The 18,306-nt window shown below is 47.7% G+C and overlaps 1 protein-coding gene across 1 annotated transcript; it reads right to left on the bottom strand.

Annotated features, from left to right (window-relative positions):
- Positions 1 to 8,311: 8,311 nt before the first annotated feature.
- On the bottom strand, positions 8,312 to 17,800 carry CHMP4B (charged multivesicular body protein 4B; the record flags this gene model as incomplete). Its single annotated transcript, XM_082743022.1, has 5 exons — positions 8,312 to 9,180; positions 10,412 to 10,538; positions 11,570 to 11,684; positions 14,750 to 14,927; positions 17,767 to 17,800. The coding sequence occupies 5 exons, from the start codon at positions 17,798 to 17,800 to the stop codon at positions 9,116 to 9,118; spliced, it is 519 nt and encodes a 172-aa protein (XP_082599148.1). The 3' UTR covers positions 8,312 to 9,115.
- Positions 17,801 to 18,306: the final 506 nt, after the last annotated feature.

Here is an 18,306-nt window from a genome sequence, read left to right as displayed (position 1 = left end):
TCCTCCCACGGTCCCAAGCAAATAAGGTGCTCAGGAAGTAAGGACATTGTTACCATTGTTGCTGTCCTGATGGCCCCACCGCAAGGCTGGCTTCTCCCTTCTCCTCTCCCCGCCCAGGGCCTGGAAGGAGCTGGGACACACCACCCATCCCTCTCCCATCTAATCAGAAGGCCTCCTGCAGCCTCTCCTCCAAGGACCCCCGCAAGGCAGGGCAGGGAAGAGATTCTAAGCACACACACCCCGCATTCTCGCCGGACTCCTGCTTCCCTTCCGCCTCTCTGTTGGGGAGTGCAGACCACCCGGGAAGAGCCCACCCTCCCCGGACGGTTCCAGCGGAGCGCGGGGTCTCACTCCCTGGGAGATGGCGCCACCTACAGGCTCTCAGGAGCGTTGCGGCGTCGGCCCCTCAAATCCAGGAGGAGCACGCAGAGAGGATCCCATACTCTTTAAGGACCTGGGGCGTGCTTCATCACTGGACCACAGCATTACATTGCTTCCCATTGTCCCCGTACCTGGAAGGAGCCGTGGCAGCGTTCCCCAGGATGTTCTGCAGAACCCACACCCTAGTCAAGAAGTTGGGAAAACGTCCCTTGGAGATTCTCCATGCACATTTGGCCCTGATGTCTGACTTAACTCTTCAGTTCCCTCAATGAACATCGAGGTCATGGGAAAGTTATTCTTTCTAGGCCTCAGTTTCAGTTTCTTCATCTGCAGAATGGGGGTGAGGGTGTTGCCCTAGAAGAGATTATCTCAAAGGCTAGGAGGATTTCTCAGACTTCAACGAGAAAGAGAAACCGAGGCATGTTTAAAATGCAAGTTCCAGGGCCCCATCCCCACAAGCACTTCTGACAGCTGCAGGAATCTGCATGTTGAATCAGTCCCCAGGAAATTCTGGTGCAGATGTCCTGCCAACCACAGGATGAGAACAGGGATTCAGGGAGGCTGGAAAAGCAGGCAGAGGCCTGCCAGATTCTGCTGGGAAGCTTGGAAGCTTTGATTCTGTCTAGAGGGCAGTAGAAGTCACTGAGCTTTTACTTTTTATTTTATTATCATTTTTTAAAGATTTGTTTTATTTGGGGCGCCTGGATGGCTCAGTGGATGAAACGTCTGCCTTCGGTTCAGGTCATGATTCCAGGGTCCTGGAATCAAGCCCTGCATCAGGCTCCCTGCTCCGTGGGGAGCCTGCTGCTCCCTCTCCCTCTGCTGCTTCCCCCCTGCTTGTGCTCTCCTACTCTTGCTCTCTTGAAAATAAACAAAATCTTTTAATTAATTAATTAATTTTGAGAATGCAAGAGAATACAAGCGGGCAGAGAGCAGCGAAGGGGAGGAAGAAGCAGAGTCTCTGCTAAGTGGAGAGCCTGAGGCAGAGCTGGACCCCAGGACTCTGGGATCAAGACCTGAGCGGAAGGCAGACGCTTAACCAAATGAGCCACTCAGGCGTCCCAAAGCCACTGAGCTTTTAAAGGTTTTATTTATTTATTTGTCAGAAAGAGAGAGAGCATGAGAGAGCACACGAGAGCACAGGCACGCAGAATGGCAGGCAGAAGCAGAGGGAGAGGGAGAAGCAAGGAGCCTGATGTGGGACTTGATCCCACGACGCTGGGATCATGATCCAAGGTGAAGGCAGCTGCTTAACCAACTGAGCCACTCAGCAGTCCCGCCACTGAGCTTTTTAACAGAAGTGAGAGCTCTTTAGAAAAGATTGCTCTAGCTCTGGCTACTGTGAAGGATCGGGGCTCTGGGGAAGCACTGTGGGTGGCAGACAGACCATGGAGGTTACTGCTGAAGCTGCTCAGTTGAGATTTAATGGCGTCCTGGACCAGGGGGTGGCAATGGATGGGAAGGAGAGGGGACAGATTTCAAAGGCAAACCCTTTAACTCCTTTGAAATACAGGAAGACAACCCTGAAATTTCTGATTATCTTTATTTCATATCCCAGCCTTTTAAAACCTCAAGGAGTTGTATATGTATTATGTATATAATATATTAGGACAGTGATACATACATATACATAATTTATTAATGTATATATTTGTATTATATATAATATATGGAGAAAAGAAAATTTATAGAGACAGATAGATACATACTCAAAAGAAGTCTCTGGATGGGGTGGGGTTTGGAGACAAGATGAGTTAATTCAATTCCTGGCACACAGTAAACACTCTGTTAGCTATCATGGCAGATTGTATCTTCCAGAGATAGGCCCAATGATACCTTCTGTCCTTCATGGTCTTTTAGAACTAGCCATGCCCTTTTCAAGAAATGGAGTCTAGGGTCTCTGGCTGCCTCAGTCGGAAGAGCGGATGACTCTTGATCTCCAGGTTGTGAGTTCGAGCCCCATGCGGGGTGTAGAGATTATGTAAATAAATAAAACTTTTAAAAAGAGAGAGAGAGATGGAGTCTAGTTCCCCTCCCCTGGAAGCTGGGTGGGTCTACAACTCACTGATAACCAGTAAAATGCATTGCAGTGGCTCTGCATGACCTCTAAGGCAAGGTCATGAAAGTAATGTGCCCTCCTCATCCTGGCTGGGGCAATCCCTTTCAGAGCCATGAGCTTGGCCTATACTGATGCTCTCACGCTGTGAGGAAGCCCCAGCCACGTGGGGTGGGGGGTGGCGGGGCACATGCTCCTGCTGACAGTCCCAGCGGAGGTCCCAGCCAATAACCAACATCAACCACCACAAATACCAAAGGACCGTAGAGGCCTCTGGGTGATTCCAGCCGCTGAAGTAATCACCAGCCTTCAGGTCTTTGCGGGTGAGGCCCCAGTTATCCGGGAACAGAGACAAGTGGTTCCCACTGGCCCATTTCCGAATTTCAGACCACAGAATCTGTGAGCATAACGCAATAGTTGCTTTTCACAACTAAGTTTCCGGATGGTTTATTGTGTAACAGTAGATAAGCAGGACTGCCATCCTTACATGCCATGGTATCTTTGTCCACACTTTCTGTGAGGGAACCAAGTGCCCCCCACATAGCCGCCCAGGCTGAGGAGGAAGAGAAGGAAAGAGGCAGTATCGGTGAGATGGTCTGGGGGGACAATAGGTAGGGTCTCAGGGTGGGAAAGGGAAAACCAGCCCCAGAGGGTTCCCACCTTCAGAAGGCCCTTGAGCAAGGAGACGGACTTCACATGGTCTGACACCACTGCTCCGTTCTAGGTTACACTGGATGATTCTAGACCCTGTTGCCTGTGGCCTTTCTGCTCTCAGCAGGAAGATTCCTAAGACGGCTGGCCTCCTCTGTGGACCCAAGCATTTGGTCACGTTGAGAGTTGGAACCTTCTGAGGGAGGGAGACAGGGAAGAGAGGCTCTGAGCCTGCCCCTCCCCCACCACTGTGGCAAGGAAGTACTGGGGGGAGGGGGGTGGCGAAGGTGGCAGTTGGATTCTTGTGGCTCTACTGCTCCCCAGCTCTGTGACCTTGGGCAAGTTACCTTATCCCACTGAGCCTGAGTTTTCTTAGCTGCAATGTGCGGTCCTCCCCTGCAATAGTTCCTGGGTGGATAAAATAAGGATAAAGCGGATTAAGTGCTTGTTCTTAGTAAATACCTCCTTACTACCTGCCATTCTTTCTGGCTATTGTTCTTACTGAAAATCAACAAGTCCAGGCAAGTAATATTATTGGGCAAAGGAACATATTTCTGCTCCCAAAGTGGGGACCTTTCCCCTTCATTTCAGCCTGGAGTTGCCCTGTGGGAATTTGGGTCCAGTTCAGCCAGTGCGTCACGGAAGTCTAGCTCGGGACTGTGCAGTCTTAGCTGTGGAACCCAAAGATCTGGGCTTCTACTCCAGCTCCACCTGACGCCTCTGTCATCTGAGCAAGGCCAGGATGCAGCTTAGCAGGAAGGAAGGAAGCTGTTTCTGCAGGACTGGGTACCCAGAGCAGACAGGAAGAGACCTGGATAGGGACACAGGGCAGCTGAGTTCATGTCTTAGCTCTAACAGGATTTGCTATGGACTTGAAGTACCTTGGTGCCTTTGTTTCCCCATCGGTAACTCATTTCAAAATACTTTTTAAAAAGATTTTATTTTATTTATTTGAGAGAATGAGTATGAGCAGGGGAAGGGGCAGAGGGAGTGGGAGAGAATCTCAAGCAGACTGCACTGAGTGTGAAATCCAACACGGGGCTCCATCTCACAACCCTGAGATTATGATCTGACCCCAAATCAAGAGTCGGATGCTTAACTGATGGAACCACCCAGACACCCGCTCATTTCATAAATATGTAACTGAAGGTCTACTGACCCTGAGTCATTGACCAGCCCAGGCCCACAAGAAGGCCAGAGTGGCCTCCAGGCCTTTGCACATGCCATTGAAAACTATCCTAACTCCTGTCTTTCACACTGTTTCCCTTGCTGAGTCCTCAGCACCCCTCAATCTTGGCTAAGACAGTACTTCCTCTCACAAGCCCTCCTGGGGCAGGTACCCTCTTCTCAAAGGGTTTTACTACAATGACTACCCAGCCTGTCAGGGCCTTGATGAAGAAGAGGACGATGAACTAAATGTTTTCCACCAAACCATGAGCTGGCACAAAGACACCCCAAATACAGCTGCTGAATGGCCTTCACAGAATAAGCAATTCATCTGCTTCTTCCGCCACTTACCAGCGGTGTGACCCAGAGTTTCCCTAAAGCCTCAGTTTTCACATCTAGCAAGTGGAGCTCATTATAGCTGGGCTTCCCACCTCGACCTCACAGTGCTCTCTAAACCTTGCTGTGTGCTCGACAGGCCACAACCTCCACAGCTCTATGAGGCAGCACAGTGGGTTGAACAGTACCCCAGCCCCCAAATTCTTGTCCACCTGGAACCTCACAACGTGACCTTATTTGGAATTAGGGTCTATGCAGATATAATTAAAGTACGGATCAAGATGAGATCATACGGAATTGGGGTGGGCCCTAACAGTGACAAGTGTCCTTGTAAGAGACAGCAAAGGACACACAGACACAGAGAGAGGAAAGCCATGAGAAGACCACGCACAGAGGAGAGTGATAGAGCTACAAGCCAGAGAACGCCAGGCGCTACCTGAAACTGGAAAAGGCGAGGAGGGAGCCTCCCTAGGGCCTCTGATTTGGGACTTCAGGCATCTTAAGCTGTGAGAGAATAGATTTCTACTGTTTTAAGGCGCCTGGTTTGTGGTCATTGTCATTTGTCCTGGTGGCACTAGAAAAGGAAAACAGACAGGTGTGTTAGTACCTGCACATTACAGGGGAGAAAACAGGCTAAGGCAATGAGGTCACTTCCCGAGGCTCTCACAGCCCCAGTGCTGCAGAGAGGCAGGATCTGAACCTCGTGTGCCGGGCTCCAGAGCCTTGTGCTCTTGGCATCCACATCCTGGCCTGCTGCTGCCCACACACCGGCTCTCTGTCCAGTCTCCACTTGGAAGACGCAGGAATTGACCCCATGGTGCTGCTGCTTCTAAAACCACCCCTCCCACCCCACTTCACTGAGGGAAATGGGAGGCAGCCTAAAAAACTTCATCTCTACCCATCCCCTGCCCCCAAATCTATGGCCTGAGCCACTGATCTTCTTTCCTTCCTTTCCCTACCCGCCCTGTCTCCCTTCCTTCCCTGATTCTGGACTATGTAGACCCCTCAGTCTCATGCGCAAGATCCCAGTCCAGCCCCAAACTACCTCTCCAGTTCTACCTCACCCCTCTTCTCAAGCAAGCCCTTCCCCCAGTCAAATCCTCCCGAGGCATCCCTCACTTCCCTGCCTTGTTGTCCCCTCTCACAAGCCTCTCTTGGTCTAGAATGCCCCGTTTGTTGCAGGCACACATCAAAATTCCACTCCTTCTTCGAGCCCAGGCTCAACTTCCACCTCCTCCCAGCACACCCAGTCAACAGCACCTTCCCCTCTGACCATGAACATGCTTACACACAACATCCTTGAGTACTTGATCTGTGCCCAGGAGATCTAGAAGGTGGGGAAATGCAGTGATCTCACTATCTGGAAAGAGAGTGGGGAATCCTAACAAGAGTGTGCAAAGTGGGAAGCAGAGGAGGAAGCAGAAAATCCCTGCAGGAATGAGGCAGACTGTGCCCAGGAGAGGCAGGCCAGGGGACCGGAGCCCACATAAAGGCTGGGAGGCAAAGAGCACATACATGGCAAAGAGCACACGTTGTAGGAGACAGGAAATTCTGCATTACAGTGTGGGGGAGACATGGGAAGAGGTTCTAGCTCATGGAAGGTTCACGTAAACCATTCTGAGGTCTAGATCCTGTCCACCTTAGTGTTCCAAAGCGTTGCCCCAGGACTCTACATCAGTATCACCCAAAGTGTTTAAAATGCAAATTTTTGGATCTCCACCCAGCTCAGTGGATGGGGCCCAGGACACAGAACTTTCAACAAGCTTCCTGGGTAATTCCAACGCACCTTAGTTTTCCAACCACAGAAGAGGGGAGGGGAGAGGCAGATTGAAGGATTTGAAAGGTATGCATCATGGACAGATCTGCTTTTCAGAAGAAATGGATAGAGCTGATCTCCTATTTGTCTGTTTCAGTGTCTGCCTCTGTGGTAGACCCTTCGTGCCACCTAACTCAGCAACCATCCCCTTAACTTCCTTCCTAAAAACAGTAATGGGCTCAGAGAAGGGAGGCTCCACCCCCAACCCAAAGGGAGAATCCTGATTGGACCCTTTTGTCTAGTCCCCACTTTCTCAGACTCCTTTACAGCAAGAAATGACCACGCAACACTTGCATCCATGAGGTACCGGGGTATTTTCGTGGAGGCTTCTGGGAAAGGTCTGCCTCCTGTTAACACTGGCAGAGGTGAAAGAAACTCTGGCTATGCTGATCCTCCTGCTTCTAGATCGTGGGGGTGTGATGAAAGGCCATCTAATGACCGAGACGGACCAAGCCCAATAAGGAAAACCTAATGTATAGTGAACGGCAGAGCGGAAGGATGCAAAATCCTAGTTCTTGTGACATGGTTGAGTCACGGCCTTAAACCCAGACTGCCCCCATGACCTAGCCACCCCCATTCAGCCCTCCACCAAGCCAAGACTTCTTGTCCTGGGACTATGAGAATGTAAACACCTTGAGGGCAGGGACTGTGTCTACTGCCTGCACTCCCAGTGCCTTGAACATGCCCGGAACACAGTAGGTACTCAGTAAGTATTTGTTGGGTAAGCTTTGAACAGATAAGTAGATGACCTTACTGTGTATACCAGCCAATTGAGTCTTCTGTGGCTTGTAGCCAAGGAATCCTGACACAGTAACTTTTCTCTCCAGCCTGAGAACCTCCTGAGAGCAGGAAAGAGACTGAGCATTACTGAACATGGCAAACTACAGCCTGGCACAAGGCCCACATTTAGGAAGCAGCAGCTATTTCTCAGAGGAGCCCCAGACACTGCCCTCTGTTGGAAATCCAGAGTTGCCCAGCCACCCAGGAGCCAAGGTTATTTTATTTTATTTTTTGAAGATTTTATTTATTTACTTGACAGCAACACAGTGAGAGGGAACATAAGCAGAGGGAATGGGAGAGGAAGATGCAGGCTCTCCGCCGAGCAGGGAGCCCGATGTGGGGCTCAATGTGGGGCTCGATCCCAGGACCCTGGCTGGGATCATGACCTGAGCCAAAGGCAGATGCTTAAGGACTGAGCCGCCCAGGCACCCCCATCCTCCCAGGTGATTTTAATCTTAAGAGGTTTAGGGATAGGCATTAGAGAAGGGATCCTCCCAAATTCTGCTAACTGGCATGCAATTAAGAACAAATATTCTTAGATCTACTTTTCTGAAGAAGGTCCATAATAAACATTGGTTCTCCAGGGGCTATAAGACTAAAGAAGAGAGAGTGGAAGAGGCTGGGCCAAGGTCACACCGTGAGTCACAGCAGACCTGAGACTACCACCCAAGTCCTAGATTCTTAGTCACTGCCCTACACTCTCTCTCCATGGGAAAGGTCATTTTCTTTAGTGTACTGGTGGTTCAATAAACCAGGTGGGCCTAGTCAATAGGAAAACCATGGTTTCCAACAGCAGGAGGCTCTGCTGCCCTGTGGGCACTGCCCATGGACACAAAGAAGAACTATGGAAGATCATGGAACTGCACAAGAACTACTCACTCCTGAACTGTACCCTCTGGGTACATCACATAACATCACGTAAGATGAAGGCCACAGATCCATGACCTCCAGAACTTAAAATCATTTCTAGTTAAGATCCGCTCTGTTCTTTGGTTCAAACTGTTGATGCAGGTCACACTCAAGTCTTTCACAGGTTTCCACAGACTCCATTGGGCACCACGCTGGCCTTGAGAGAGTCAGCTCCCGAAGCAAATGACAGATTGATTGAACACAACAGCAAAGTATGAAAATTAATTGAGATATTTAATAGACAGTGCAAACCATAATTTCATCTGAATATAAATGTATGCACATGTTTCCAATGAGTTATCTATCAGTTATCACAAACAGCAACAACGACCTTAGAGCTATGTTAGAAAAATGTATAGCTGGGATTTAATTCTACAATCTCACTTGCTCTCAAGAGAACACCATCCATTTCAAATCAGTGTCACAAACTCCAAAAGACCAGGGGGGGAGGGGAGAGGGGAAGGCAGAGTGGTGAACACAGGGGCCAGCACACAGGTGATGGACGGAAATACAGTTCTCAAGGAAACCAAAGTCAGATGCATTATTACAGCTAAGGACAAGGAAAAGCCTATGGCTTTTTTAAAAAACTTTTCTGCCAGTACCATACAAGTCTTACAAAGAGATGTGCGACAAGTCAACTGACTTAAGAGGACAGAGGCTACATTTTCAGATCATTTCAACTGCAAACGGTCGACCCATTCCATCGAGGTTCAGCAGTGGAGTTAGCGTAGTCCAGAAGCTCAATGTTGGATTTGCAAATACAGTTTATTTTACAGAAATTCAACATTATAAACAGCAGGCACCTCCCACCCTACCCACCCGCCCCCCTCCCCATTCCCCGACCCGCTGGGTGCAGACCATGCTATGCAGAGAGTGAGCAGGGACGCGGCCCTACTGCTTTGGAGGGAGACTCAGGAGCGATGGAACCTGCCTGCACCATGTCCTGCCCCGCACACGCACACGCCTGCCCGCTGCACAGGCCACCAGAGTCTGTCTGGGCCCAGCCTGCACTGGACCAGTTAAATGGATCCAGCCCAATTCTCCAGTTCCTTCATGTCATCCTCTTCCTCTTCCTTCTTCTTGGCTGTGTGAAGACAGAAAAGGCTACTTAGGACGGCTGGTTACAACGATCTCGACACTTTCTGGCTGGGTGTGGGCTTTGCTACCCGGAGTCTCTCAAACAGCCCTGCCCTTGCACCCAGTCTCCCTCAGCTTCATCGCCAGCCTATCAGCAACTGCTTCTCTGGGCCCCAAAAGCTGCAACATAAAACTCTAGATAAGAGGCACAAGTCCCCGGCACCGCCCCTCCACCAGCGTCCGGGCCAGGCAAAACAAGGAGATTTACACTGGGAGTCCGTCAGAATTCGTCCCAGAGCATTCAAGGAGGGGGATATGAGGAAGAACCCCAGAGGAGATCTAATCCTTGCCAGCACTCCCCCTCCACCTCAAGAGGCTTGAACCACTTCTCCACACCCACAGGTGCTCCTTAAACAGTGTTTGGAGCCCCTTTGCCTGCACCCCCCACAGGCTGCTGACTCAACTTGAGGAGCCGTTTCTTCTTGATACGTGGGAGGGTAAGTGGGACTACAGCCTCGTTACACTGCTCCCCGGGCTCTCTCTCCATGCCAAGCCAAACTTCTGTACCTTTTCTAGAAGTTTGGTGTGGAATACGTCTACCCAAGGGTGAAATAACGGAAGAGGGAGGGGGAAGGAGGAGCAGGCAGAAAGAAAGGAAGGTCTTACAGAACCAGGGCTCTAAAAAAGCCAAAGATGTTTCCTTCCCACATGGCTGCCTCTGAGACCCCAAGTTTTTGCATGTGTGCACAGCACAGGATATTAGACAGGAACCAAGAGCTGTCCTGGAATTAAACTCTCACACCTTCTCCTAGTGCCTAGAACTTTCTCTTGTTTGGTGACGTAGGAAAAAATCATTCTGGAATAGTGGTTCCCAACTGGGGGGTGATCTCCCCACACCCTGCAGGGGACATCTGACAGTATCTGGAGACCTTTTTGGTCTTCACAACTTGGGAGAGAGAGAGCCCAGGGGTGCTTGTGAACATCTACAGTACATAAAACAACTCCCCTCCCCCAACCCAAAGAATTACCAGGCTGTGTCAATAGTGCCAAGGTTAAGAAACCCTGTTCTATAGCGAAACTAGGAAAAGACAGGTGATGATGTCTCCATGGCCATCACAACAGATCTTCTGTGATTCTCACTCCTGCGCAAAATCAGAACCCAAACTGAGGCCAACCGACCTCAAGATTACCCACGACATGGCACAAGGGTATGTCATGACGGGGTAAGAAGTACTCACTGGGCTTTGATGGTAAGGTTATAGAGGGAACATTTGGTAGAGGGACTGTTTCGGGTCCACTGATTTCCAGCAAATTCTTGTCTAGTTCCTCCTGTTCTAGTTCTTCTAATTCTGCCATGAGCTCATCCTGGTGAAGGAAACAGAACAGTGAGAGAGATGTCCCTGGGACTCCTAGCCCCTGCAGCAGCCCCGCTTTCCTGAGGACTCAGAGGACACACACCCCTTCTAAGAAGATCAGAAGGGAGATGAACTCCAGGTCCACACTCTGACTCAAACCCTAAACATGGTTCTACTGGTGAACATAATACACTATCCAGCAGTTACAGTCTCTACCCAGTGTCCTGCACTAGCTGTCAGCATTTTGAGAGGAGGGATTGAATCTTTTCATTCCTCTTTCTTTATCTCAGAACTGGGTACACTCAGGGAATGTTCAGGAATATTTGCTGAATTGAAATTAACTTGACTAGTCCATCAAATTTCAGTCTGAAAACACGGAAGACCCTTGTGCTGAAAGCCAAGTCTAAGAGCCATAGGCTGTTTTCTCAGCTATACTGTGGGAATCAGATAGCACAAAGAATTAGGTTCAGTGGAGAGGACCTGACCTTCAGCGGACTCAAATCTAACACAGAATGAAATATCTTCAACAGGGCCTGTTATTGTATTTTAAAAACCTAAGACTCAAGATCCCAACTGCTACAGCAGAAACTGGTAGGTGGCCAAGTTCCAGATGGATCCCCCAGGGGTCAGGTACAAATGCTCCTTCCTTGGCTTCATCTTTACCTCAAATCAGAGTTGCCCAAGGGCAAATCCTGTTAACCTTCTACAAGGAACAGTCACCTTGGCTGCCCCAGCTCCAAGCCCAGGGTCCCCCACGAGATGTGTAAGGTAATTATTTACTGAAACCAACTACTGACCTGAAACCTGCTGAGGGGTCCCTATGGAGAGCCCTTTACTCAACCTAAACTTCTATCCCCACGAGTGAAAGCTGTTTCACAAAATGCAGAATTAGGGAAAGTTAATACCATGCCCTATTCATGTCCAAGACTCTGGAGGAATAACTGGTGATTTCCCAACCGCATACAACCTGCCAGAGAGCCTTCAACAGCACATTGAAGGGCAGCTCACGTGTCATTTGTGAAGCTTATGTGAACCACTCACCTCATCAAACTCTTCTCCAAATCCTACAGGTTTTGAAATAGCTGTTGAAATCTCCTCTGCAAGTTCTTGCTGGTCAGCAATGTCCTGCATTAACTCATCAACTTTATCGATGTCCCTTTAAATGAAACGGACAGATGTCATATTGGACAATCAGTCTTTGTAAGGAGAGTCTACAAGGCAGGAAGAGATACCCCATGCAGACAATCTGCTTCCTAACCCTACCCTCTATAATTACGTCCTGTAAGGAATTACTTGTCTTTATTATCTTTCTCCCCCTTTTAAAAGAGAATCACAGAATCAAGAGGATGGAAGTGTTCTTAGACATCATCCAGTCCAATGCCTTAAGGAATGAGGCTTAGCAAAGTTAGATACCATATTCATGATCTCTCATGTAAGCTAGTAATAAACACGTCAGACGAGACTACAGGACTTTAACTCCTGGGCCAACAGCTCTTCAAGCTCAAAGGCAATTCTGTAACTGTACAGGGAGAGAGAAAATCACAAACCACAAAATACAGCTGTGCCACTTGATAGGTCCTTCCTATTTACTCGAATCCACTCATGGCTCCTGCAGTAGGCCCCAAAGAAAGGCAAACATGCAGAATTACTTCCTGTGCACTGTCAGTCTTCTAAACATACAATTAATCAGTATAATCCATACACATATGCTTCAAAGCATGCACAGGAGTTTGCTGAGATGAGCTCTACGCTGGGCATCTTGGAGAACACAGAAATGGAGCAGACATGGACCTAACTTAGGAAGCTCAGTCCAATGAACATCTACCCTCAGATAACACCTCACTTATTTAAAGGCTACTTTTCTGGCAACCCCACATTTCTAGAGCAGAGATTAGCAGACTTTCTCTGTAACAGACCACACAGGAAACATCTCAGAATTTGTGGGCCATATAAACTGTCATGAAGACTCCACCCTGCTATGTACCACAAAAGCAGCCATAGACAATATGTAAATTAATGGGTACGACTATGTATCCATAAAACTTTATTTACTAAAATAGGTGGCAGGGCCACAGGCTACATTCTGCCAATCTCTATTCAAGAACATGGCTGAGTATCCCCGAAGAAGTAAAAATGGCTTCAAACACTCCTCAAATATATGCTGCCAAGTCCAAGCACTACAACAAATGCAGAATTTGTTCATGAGAGAGGCCCTCATTTGGAACCTAGTGTTACCCTGGCTTTTAATTACAACTGTAACAAGGTTGGTCATCTATTTCTTAGGCCACTGTACATGAGAAGTAGCCACATAACGGAAGGATTGCTGAGGTCAGGAACACTGTTTTTAAAGATTTTTTTTTTTTTTAAGTAATCTCTACACTCAAATTCACAACCCTGAGATAAAGAGTCACATGCTCCAGGGACTGAGCCAGCCAGGCATCCTAAGAACATTGTTAAATATGACAGCCAAAGACTGAAACCAAGAGGGGAGCCAGAAAATTCCAGCAAAAGCAGATTTAAGAACACAGAAATCTGAAGCCCTTGGATGCACCACGATTTTCAGGACCCCTGCAGAATCAGGAAAAAAGACATGAACACTGATTCTAATCCCAGTTCTATCCAATCTCATCCATAATCTAGGGCAAGTCATCTCCCCTCTCTGGGACACAGCTTCCCCACCTTGATAATCAGAGGCCTGGATGAGAGGACTTTTTAAGGACCTTTCCAGCTAGAAACTCTGCTCATCACAATAACCCTGAATTACTCAGAAATACTTTTTCATTCCATGAAATCTGCTTCTTTTTTTTTTAAAGTGGCTCCATGCTGGGTTTAAGCCCCAGCGCAGGGCTTGAACTCACAACCCTGAGATCAAGACCTGAGCTAAGATCAAGAGTTGGACGCTTAACGAACTGAGCCACCCAGGTACCCTGAGATCTGCTTCTTCAGGCAACAAGGTACAAAATCCATTTTAAAAGGAGTTCCATGTGGTTTTCATTTGAATTTCCCTGATGGCTAATGATGGTGAACATTTTTTCATGTGTCTGCTAGCATTTGTATATCTTCATTGGAGAAGTGTCTGCTCATGTCTTCTGGAAATTCAAATCAAAACCACATTGAGATACCACCTTACACCAGTTAGAATTATGAAGATTAACAAGGCAGGAAACAACAAATGTTGGAAAGGATGTGGAGAAATGGAACCCTCTTACACTGCTGGTGGGAATGCAAGTTGGTACAGCTACCATGGAAAACAGTATGGAGATTCCTCAAAAAATTAAAAATAGATCTAACCTATGGCCCAGTAAATGCACTACTGGGTATTTACCCTGAAGATACAGATATAGTGAAAAGAAGGGCCAGATGTACCCCAATGTTCATAGCAGCAATGCCCACGATAGCCTAACTGGGCAAAGAGCCAAGATGCCCTTCAACAGGCAAATGGATTAAGAAAATGTGGTCCCCATACATGGTGGAATATTACTTGGCCATCAGAAAGGATGAATACCCAATTTTTGCATCAACATGAATAGGACGGGAGGGGATTATGCTGAGTGAAATAAGTCAAGGAGAGTCAATTATCATATGGTTTCACTAAGGAATAACATGAAGGACATTAGGAGAAGGAAAGGAAAAGTGAGTTAGGGGAAATTGGATGGGGAAATGAACCATGAGAGACTGTGGACTCTGAGAAACAAACTGTGGGTTTTAGAGGGGAGGGTGGTGGGGGAATGGGTGAGCCTGGTAGTGGGTATTAAGGACGGCACGTATTGCATGGAACACTGAGTGCTGTACATCAACAATGAATCTTGAAACACTACATCAAAAACTAATGATGTGGGGCGCCTGGGTGGCTCAGTGGGTTAAAGCCTCTGCCTTCGGCTCAGGTCATGATCTCAGGGTCCTGGGATTGAGCCCCACATTGGGCTCTCTGCTCAGCAGGGAGCCTGCTTCCTCCTCTCTCTCTCTGCCTCTCTGCCTACTACTTGTGATCTCTGTCTGTCAAATAAATAAATAAAATCTTTAAAAAACAAAAAACAACTAATGATGTATTTTATGGTGACTAACAAAATACAAATAAAAATAAAAGGGGAGCTCCAAAAAAGAACGCAAAGTAAAACAAACTTGGGTGTTTGAATGGATAAATCAAAGGGTCGCCCAAGGCCATGTACCGGGATTGAGGCCCCGCCCCCGGGTGCCCCCCACCAGTGGGCAGCCACGTACATGTTGTCGTGGGCAGCCTTCATGGCCTTCGCAGCGTAGCCCATGTTCTTGAGCACCTCGGTGTTGGTATTGGCATTCTCCAGGGCCTCCCGCTGAAACTCGATGGTGGAGAGTGTGCCGTCAATCTGCGCCAGCTGCTTTTCATACCTCTTCTTGCGCTTCAGTGCCTGGAGGGCCGCTGCATCGGGGAGAAAACAGGGTTTCAGAGAGCCTGACACCAGAATATTCCAGAGTTCACTTGAGCCTTCGCCCTAATTGTAATCCATGCACCTCAGCTGGTGCCTCCACTATTAACACAAGGTTATTAGTCTCTTCTACACAAGGAACACATTCCATTTTCTAAGAAAACTACAAAATTCACCTATTTCAAAGTGCAGCAAAGCATACAAGCTCAAGCTCACACTATGTAACCACACCCCCACAAATCAAAGCACGGAGAGGCTCTGAGACAGAGAATGTGTTTTGAGGCCATACTGCTTTAGGTTCAAATCCCAGCTCACAGACTTAGGTGAGCTACTTAGCTTCCCCAACAGGTTCGTTGTGAGAAGTGAGATTATATATATAAATACCTAGCACAACTTAAACATAGTGGACACTAAAAAACAATACCTCTAATTATTTTTTTATTAAAGATTTTTTTCTTATTATTCATTTATTTGACAGACAGATCACAAGCAGGCAGAGGGGCAGGCAGAGAGGGAGGAAGGGAAGCAGGCTCCCTGCTGAGCCGAGAGCCCGATGTGGGGCTCAATCCCAGGACCCTGGGATCATGACCTGAGCTGAAGGCAGAGGCTTTAACCCACTGAGCCACCCAGGCGCCCCAACACCTCTAATTATTATAAAGCAGCTTTAAAGTATCATGTTATGCTAACTCAATTATAAAAACAATAAATAGTAACTATACTAAATACTGGATAAGTTAGGGTTAAATGCCCCCTCACACATAGCTGACAACTCTAAGTTGATATACTGACTCTGAAAAGCAACATGGCAACACATAGCAACAGCCATAATGACATTCTTGCCCTATGACCCAGTAATCTCCTTCTGGAAATGTATTCAACAAAAGCAAAAATTCTCATGCCCAAAGATGGTTATTGTGGCATTCTCTATCATAGAAAACAACACAACTAAAATAAAGTCAGAATCCCCTGCCAGGAGTCTGACCATTTAGCCAAGTCAATGTCATCATCTATCTATGCTTCCTGGCATGTTAAGGCTGGAGAAATCATCTTGTTCTTAGATCCAGTCAGGGCAAGCAATCTGACCAAGGCGAATCTGTGGTAGAGCAGGAGCCAAAAGCACATCTCCCTACTCAAACCCAAGGAGCCTTCCCCTTGCCATCTCAATTACCTTCCTGGCACCTAAAGGTATCTTTAGTACATATCTTAGATGGGTATCAAAGCCAGAATGAATGGGACCCTACTTGGCCTGGACAGCACTGGTCTTCGACACAGACAAACACACAGAGGCACCCCCGACACATGCTCCACCATGTCCCTGAGCTCCAGACCGGAGCCATCCCCATCTCCAGCAGGCTTTTAGGGATATGCAATCATCTCCCTTACAGGGCTGTGGTTTCTCCATACATCACATGAATGGGTCCCCTACTCCTTCTATTCAAGCTTCCTGTTAGCCTAGCACTGCATCCTAAGAACCATCTGCCAAGCCGTCCATTCTTCCTCTAAAATGAGCAAATAAAACCACTAGGAAAATTCTTCTAGCCAAAGGATAAAGCAGGCTAATGAGAAACTGTAAAAAAATCTGAAGAACAATGAAATGTGCCTCCTTAAAAGTTGACAAGACAGTCAACCTGCTATCTCCCTTGATCCCTGTGTGAATGGCCTATGACCTCAAGAAGTCCAACCCACAGTCACACCCAGGGGTCCCCAAGACTCCTTACTGAACACCTTCACCTGCTAATTACTAAGTCATACATGCTATGGAAGTACCTCACAAAACAGAAACCTTTTAAGGTAGAGACGGCCACACTTTTTAGCAGATAAAGAAATAGTTTCAGAGAGGTTATGTAATTCAGGTCACCAGGTGGTAAGTGGCAGAAGGAATTAAGCCAAGGATGGAACCCCAAAGTCCATGCTCTGCCATTCTAGCTATTATGCCTTCCACTTAATGAAAAAGGCAGGATCCTGCTCTGGAGAGGTCATCCGGTCCAGTGGGGACTGGGATCACAGAACTGGGAGTGCAAACCCAACTATGTCATTCCTTTGCTTAAAAACCTTCAGCAGTGGGGCGCCTGGGTGGCTCAGTGGGTTAAGCCGCTGCCTTCGGCTCAGGTCATGATCTCAGGGTCCTGGGATGGAGCCCCGCATCGGGCTCTCTGCTCAGCGGGGAGCCTGCTTTCCTCTCTCTCTGCCTGCCTCTCCGTCTACTTGTGATCTCTCTCTGTCAAATAAATAAATAAAATCTTTAAAAAAAAAAAAAAAAAACAAACCCTCAGCAGTTGGGGTGCCTGGGTGGCTCAGCTGGTTAAGCGACTGCCTTCAGCTCAGGTCATGATCCCAGGGTCCTGGGATCGAGCCCCACATCGGGCTCCCCTGCTCAGTAGGGAGTTTGCTTCTCCTTCTGCTCTGCCTGCGTGTGTTCTCTCGCTATCTCTAATAAAACCTTAAAAACAAAACAACAACAACAACAACAGAAAACCTTGAACAGCTCCCTGTACCCACATGACAAAGCCTCCACATGGCTGAATATGACCAGTAAAATCCTGCAAGGGACTGGGATTGTCACCACAGGCTGGGTTCTGGGAGACCTCTGCCAGTGACCATCATGGCAGAGGGAAGATGTCCTGGTATGTAAGTGCTCAGGGCCTGGGGTTTCTTCCTTGTGCCTTCCTTGGTGTTGTGTTGCCTTTCCACAGAAATAAACTCAGATATATCCTAATCAACAAATGATTCTCAAGTGTTCTTTCTTTTCTTTTCTTTTTCTTTTTAAAATTAACATATAATGTATTATTTGTTTCAGGGGGATGCTCAGGTTTTCTCAGGTCAATGTCTCACAGTGCCTCTTTCGAGGGTCCACCTCCTCAGCCATCCTCACCACCCATGCCAAAGCCCAGTCTATAAAAACTTCTCTGCCATGTTCACAAGTAAAGTAAACAAGGTGTCTGCTTGTCTGCCATGTGGTAAGCAAGCAAGATGGCTATGGAAGTCTCACTCACCTTCTCATTTAATCTTCCTGCACCCAGTCATGGGGCAAATATCCCAGATCTATTACTAACAAAGACACTGGGGATCAGAAAGGTAAAGCGGCTGATACAAGTCATACTGCTGTTATATGGAGAGGGGAGGGCTCAACCACTTGCCTGTGTAAACCCTCAGGTCTCTGCTCCTCCCACACAGCCTCAAAATGATGTCAAGTGACACTGGAACAGTCCTCAAAAATGAACAAGGAGATGACCCACCTGCCTTGCTTTTCAGTGTCATGAGTGTACCAGGAGCCTTGACTTTATATGTCAGCTACATTCTGATTTTTGGTTTTTTCTTCTTTTTCCAAATTTCGTTCTTGGGGTGTTTTTTCCTTTCTTTCTTTCTTTTTTT

Source organism: Mustela nivalis (genome assembly GCF_964662115.1).
Source record: "Mustela nivalis genome assembly, chromosome: 8".
Lineage (NCBI taxonomy): Eukaryota > Metazoa > Chordata > Mammalia > Carnivora > Mustelidae > Mustela > Mustela nivalis.
This window is presented reverse-complemented; position numbering and strand designations above follow the sequence as displayed.